This window comes from Microtus oregoni, unplaced genomic scaffold (genome assembly GCF_018167655.1).
Source record: "Microtus oregoni isolate MIOR12 unplaced genomic scaffold, Mior012 000000F_ref0000247, whole genome shotgun sequence".
Classification (NCBI taxonomy): domain Eukaryota; kingdom Metazoa; phylum Chordata; class Mammalia; order Rodentia; family Cricetidae; genus Microtus; species Microtus oregoni.
The window spans coordinates 64,901,176-64,907,129 of record NW_024543059.1 but is presented as its reverse complement, the minus strand read 5'-3'; the positions used below and the strand labels follow the sequence as shown (position 1 = coordinate 64,907,129).

Here is a 5,954-nt window from a genome sequence, read left to right as displayed (position 1 = left end):
GACAGAAAAAAGAAGGCACACACAGCATGATCTTATTTATTTGTGGACTCAGTAAAAGTCAAACCAAGAGAAACACATTTGAAAGGTGTTTCCCAGAGGATTGGGAGTGGTAAAGCTGGTCCAAATACATAATGAACAGCATGACGACCACTAATATTGTAAGTATTCATATTTGGCATTTTCTGAAAGACAAATTCTTCTCACCACAAAAGAAAAAGTAACAGCATGAAGTAAATGGAAACTGCTCATTCGTTTCCTGGCTGCCCAGACCTGAATAATCACATAGAAACTGAATTAGTTACAACACTGCTTACTTAGCCCATGACTCAGGCTTATTTCTAGCTAGCCCTTATATCTTAAATTAACCCATTTCTATTCATCTGTGTATTGCCACAAGACTCTGGCTTACTGAAAAGGTCCCAGGCATCTTCCTCCTCTAGCAACTACATGATATCTCTTTGATGCTTCCTACTCTCTCTGTATATCTGTGTTCAGTATTTCCACCTGGCTTTACTCTGCTAATCTATTGGCCAAAACAGCTTTATTCATTACTCAATAAAAGCAACACATATACAGAGGACATCCCATATCAGCATGAGATGAGGAATGTACCTAATTTGTTTATGGTAAGTATGTCATAATGTAAGCATATACATATCATTATGTTGAATAGCATAAATGAGTAGGTTTATAACAAAACACAAAATCATATCTATATTGTGTGTATGTGAACATTTGAATGGATTAGGACATTTTCCTTATGAAATCTAATATTTTTGCAAGAAAATATTTAAAAATGGAACAAATTTTTTCCTCAAAGATTGCAGTCTCCAACACATGGGATTAAAAATGTGTGCCACTGATGGAGGAAGGTCATTGGTTAAATAAAAAGAAACTGCTTGGCCCTCATTGGTTAGAAGATAGGTGGGAGGAGTAAACAGAACAGAACGCTGGGAAGAAGAGGAAGTGAGCTCAGACTCCACAGCTCTCCTCTCGGGAGCAGATGCCTCAGAGAGACGCCATGCTCCCTGCTCCCGGGAAGATGCACACAAGGAAGCTCCGACCCAGGATGGACATAGGCTAGAATCTTCCCGGTAAGACCGGTGCTACACAGATGATAAGAAATGGGCTAGTCCAGGTGCGAGAATTAGCCTAGAAGAGGCTAGATAGAAATGGGCCAAGCAGTGATTAAATGAATACAGTTTGTGTGTTGTTATTTCGGGCATAAGCTAGCCAGGCAGCCAGGGTGCTGGGGACGCAGCCCAGCCACTTTTATTACTACAACATGCCACCACATACTCAGCTTAATAATACTTTGTAAAGACAAACAACAACCCATATGATGTGATTTCAGCTGTAATATCTATCAACCCACTTTGTGTATTAAAATAATCAAGCAGGAAACTCTTAAGTTCATCATTGTGATGCCCTTAGCCAATTGGGGTTAAAAATACTTTGGTAGATTTCTTTCTTTCTTTTTTTTTTTGAATTTTTTTTTAATTTATTTAATTATTAAAGATTTCTGTCTCTTCCCCACCACCGCCTCCCATTTCCCTCCCCCTCCCCCAATTAAGTCCCCCCCCAGACCGAAAAGCAATCAGTGTTCTCTGTCCTGTGGGAAGTCCAAGGAACCCCCACTTAAATGTTGAATTGTTTTATACATTTGTAATCCCTTATTTGCAAAAGTTAGTTTTGCATGAATGTTCATGGTATGCTAATAAGGATTTCTGCCAAACCAGGGTGAAGAAAAACACTGTGGCCACACCCTTGCATAGACATTATCTTTTGCACTAGTCCCCTTCCTGTTTTAGTGGCTCCATCCCATGTATTATTGTTTACAAGACTATTTAATTAAAGCAATTATCACAAAATGATCTCAATTCCTTCATTACAATCCTTCCCTTTACTTAGTAGTGCTCAGAATTTACATCCTTTTGACAATTAGAGCTTCCAAACAGTTACTAAAGCGTTTTATATCTGGGTTTCATTAGTTCATATTAAACGATTCATTGGCTTGGTTTTCACTTCAGTGAACCCTCTCATAAAATCCGTGTCGACATCTTGGTGATATAGCATGTGAAAGGAAATGAATTAATACATCAGCAAAAACACTGCCAAGATGATGATCTTAACACATTTTATTATCCCATGGATAAACTTGTCATTCATAAGAGAGCTCTATCATGATGAAAAGAGTGAGAACTCAAGGCAGTTCTAAGGGTGAAGGGATGAAATGAACACGGGCTCTGCTTTCATTTATGGAAGCAGGTGTGTAGTCAGCAAGTCTCTCTGGAGAGGCATTATTCAGTGAGCGGTTTCCCAGGATCATACAAGTTCCCATTAATGCCTCTGCAATTAAGGGTTTTATAGCATTTTACTATTTGGAGTCATAATTTTAGACTGGTGCATAGATTGCATGCATCTGCGAAAGGAGCAAGAGTGAAAGAGATTTGACTTGTACAAAGCACGGAGTGCAAATTAAACTTCAGTGTGGACCAAGATAATGGCCGACATTGCACTCTGCGTGTCACTTACAGAAATGCACATGCCCGTATTTTGATCTGAAAGCACAAACATGAAAAATAAAAACTCTTAATAATTTAAACGATACATTTTCCTAAGGTTTATTCAGAAAAAATAATGTGCCAAAGAGTTAATAAGGATCTATGTAAATATATGCTCGCAAAGCACATCATTTATAAATGAGAAAGTAATTATATACAATTATATGTAATATACAGACATATATAAATATATTTAAAATTACATCTTATTGAGAATAAGGACTTCAAAACAGTTCCTAAAATCTTCCATATCTGAGTCTCATTAGGTCATATTAAACAGTTCATTGGCTTGGTTTTTACTTCAGTGTACCCTCTCATAGAATCTGCTTAGACATGCAAACACACACGTGTTTAAGTGCACTAATTATTGACCATATTTAACAGTACACTGAGAGTTAGAGACTTAGAAAAATGGGCCTCAAACTCAGAACTCTGACAAACAGCTACACCCATTCCCCTCTAAATTTAAAAAATAAAATAAAATTTTGCTTAGGGATAACTAGGTCCCCAAGTTATCAAAAATAAATAGCTAGACAAATTTATATATCCTAAGAGATAAATATGCCTCTTTAGAAACTCTAAAATGCTATAAACATTTATAACAATATGGTTATGATGCCAAGGGCTACACCAACTGACCAAAGGTAAATTGCTTTCACATTTTCTGATCAAGAGCAAGAGTGGCTTTTCTGTCTGTAAATTGAATTTGTCACAGGAACAAAAATAAAAATAAAACTTCCTTTTATAGCAATGGGAAGTTCCACCTCTGACTCTGCAACCAAGAGAAAGAGAAGGTCTCAATACTTTGGAATCAAGGCGACCATTTATTCAAAATGTTTAAAATTCTTCAGCTTGCCTAATATTTTGAAACCATAAATTTTTTGATGGAAAAAAATACTTGTCCGTGTATAAATTCTTGGCCCCCAAGTGACAGGTGTTTCTTTTTTTTTCTTTTCTTTTCTTTTTTTTTTTTACTATTATGTACTTTTTATTTTGTCTTTGTATTCTCAGTGTTACCAGAATTAGACACACTTTGGCTAAGGCAGGTATCAGGAGGGACTTTCACACCATGAAGATGGGATTCACCAGGCAGTCTCATCAAGTGAATCAGCGTCAGTATTCCTCGTGGAAAGGATAGTCCTCTTCGTTAATTGCGGCAAACACACCACAGTCTCTCCAGTTTCTGTTGAAGCTGAGAATGGTGGCCATCACCTCATCACTTAGCTGGAAGTCAAAGACCTCAAAGTTCTCACGTATGCGGGAAGGTGTCACAGACTTGGGGATCACCACCACATTCCTTTGGATATGGAACCGAATCAGAACCTGGGCCACAGTTTTCTTGTGCTTTGCAGCAATCTCCTTAATCCTGGGAATCTCCAGTACTACAGGGTCTTCTGGCTTGGCATGAGGTCTGTCCAGCGAGCCCAGGGGACTGTAAGCTGTGATGCCAATGCCCTTGTAGTGACAGTACTGGATCAGTTTCTCCTGGGTGAGATATGGGTGGCACTCAATCTGATTGGTCACTGGCTTATGTTTCAGTCCAGGCTTGCTCAGGAGCCTCTCAATCTACAAGTGGTTGAAGTTGGAGATGCCCAGGGCTTTCACCAGCCCCTGGTCTACCAGTTCCTCCATGCCCTCCCAGGCATCCAAGAATTTGGATTTACTCATGAGAAGTTTGCCATTTTTATCTGTGGGGAAAATCTCATTCCCAGCCTGGAATCCCTGTGGCCAGTGAACTAGATACAGGTCCAGGTAGTCCAGTTTCAGATCCGAGAGGGTTTTTTGAAAGCATTTCTTCACCAGGCTTTTCTCGAAGAAGGTGGGCCACAGCTTGCTGACAATGAAGAGATCCTCCTGCTTCACGGCCTTCTCCTTGATCTTCTCTTGGATGGCTTCCCCCACTTCATTCTCATTCTGATAGGCATAGGCGCAGTCAATGTGGCGATACCCAGCATCAATGGCGGCCTTCACAGCTTCCTTGACTTTGCCTGGTGGAGACTTCCAGGTGCCCAGGCCCACGATGGGCATCTTGGCCTTGGTACTGAGTTCCACGAAGGTGGCCATGGTTGCTGCAGAAACTTTCTGAGAGCAGATGAATGCCTGCTCGTGACAGGTGTTTCTTAACATGCACAGTGGGCATTTGGATGTCTCCTCTTTTTTCACATCCTGCTCTTTGACATAGAAAAGAACAGAGCTATTCTTTTAGAATGTGTTGTTGCCTTTGTCTCTAGTCTCTCACTAGCTGTCCATTGACTGTCGGCCTCACACTTCTGTGTAGATATGGATCTAAATGAAACAACTCCGTTCTTAACTCCTCTCCCATGTTCCCCTTTATGTACCCGTCATCTGAATGCTTCAATTTTGTGGTTTTCATTCATTTGAAATTCTATTGGTCCTTAAAGAATGCTAAATACAGGAGCAAAAGATTTAGGATTAAGCCCTGTGAATTTGCTAGCTACAATTTTCCTGAAACTAAATAATATTTGAGTCTCAAATGTTTTGCTTCCTCATCTTTAGAGAGTAAAAAGGAAATGGAAAAAATAACACTATGCTTTTATGTCGATAATAGCCTATGTGTGCTGTGAGCACTGGCTTCATAAAATGAGAGAGTGTTGCCAAGGTCTTCATTATTTCTATGGCAAACCTGGGCCATTTTCCCCATTTTTTTTTCCTGTTCATGTGTGAAATACCCCGCACAGGCTCACATGTTAGAACACCTGTTTCCAGGCCAGTGGTGAATGGTGCTGGCTTGGAATGTTGTAGGGCTTGGCAAGTGAATGTGATTCCCTAGGAATAGGACGTTGAGGGTCTAGATTGGTCCTGCTTCTGTTTGTCCTAAATTTAAGCCTATAGACATCATTTCATATTACATTGTTAAATTGGTTTCCTTATGAGTTACTTTCTTCTTTCAAATATTTTTTATGAAGTCTTTCTATCACTTGGAATACAGTCCTTTCCCAGAAATTCATATCGTCTTTTTCTTTGTTACTTTTTTCTAATTGAAAATTAACTTTTTTCATATACTATAGTCTTAAACACACCCCTTCAATATTTCCCCTCCTCTCCTCATATTTGGATCCGCGCCCTTTCTGCTTTTACTTCGAAAATAAAACAAGCATCCAAGGAATAATAATAAAATAAAATTAATAAATAAAATAAAACAACAACAACAAAACCAAATCAGAAGAGGACAAAATAAAGTAAGAAAGGGAGTCAAAGAAAAACCACCAGAAATGTGCATAGACTCAGAGGCATAAGCATTTACACACACAGCGGTCCCATAAAAACACAAAACTGGAAGACATAATATATGTGAACCTATAGGTACAAAAGAGAAAAGGAAAAGAAAGACAGAAATATCTGACTTATCGTTATGAACAAAGAACTTCC

General features: G+C 39.0%; 1 protein-coding gene across 1 annotated transcript; it reads right to left on the bottom strand.

The window, feature by feature from the left end:
- Window positions 1–3,553: 3,553 nt before the first annotated feature.
- Window positions 3,554–4,645, bottom strand: LOC121450442 (aldo-keto reductase family 1 member B7-like). The gene has a single exon (XM_041655327.1). It carries the CDS (start codon window positions 4,626–4,628, stop codon window positions 4,131–4,133), a length of 498 nt encoding a protein of 165 aa, XP_041511261.1. The 5' UTR covers window positions 4,629–4,645; the 3' UTR covers window positions 3,554–4,130.
- Window positions 4,646–5,954: the final 1,309 nt, after the last annotated feature.

What these genes read in the sequence shown, in the direction of transcription:
- LOC121450442 (XM_041655327.1), bottom strand. Translation starts at nt 4,628, where the DNA reads ATGGCCACCTTCGTGGAACTCAGTACCAAGGCCAAGATGCCCATCGTG.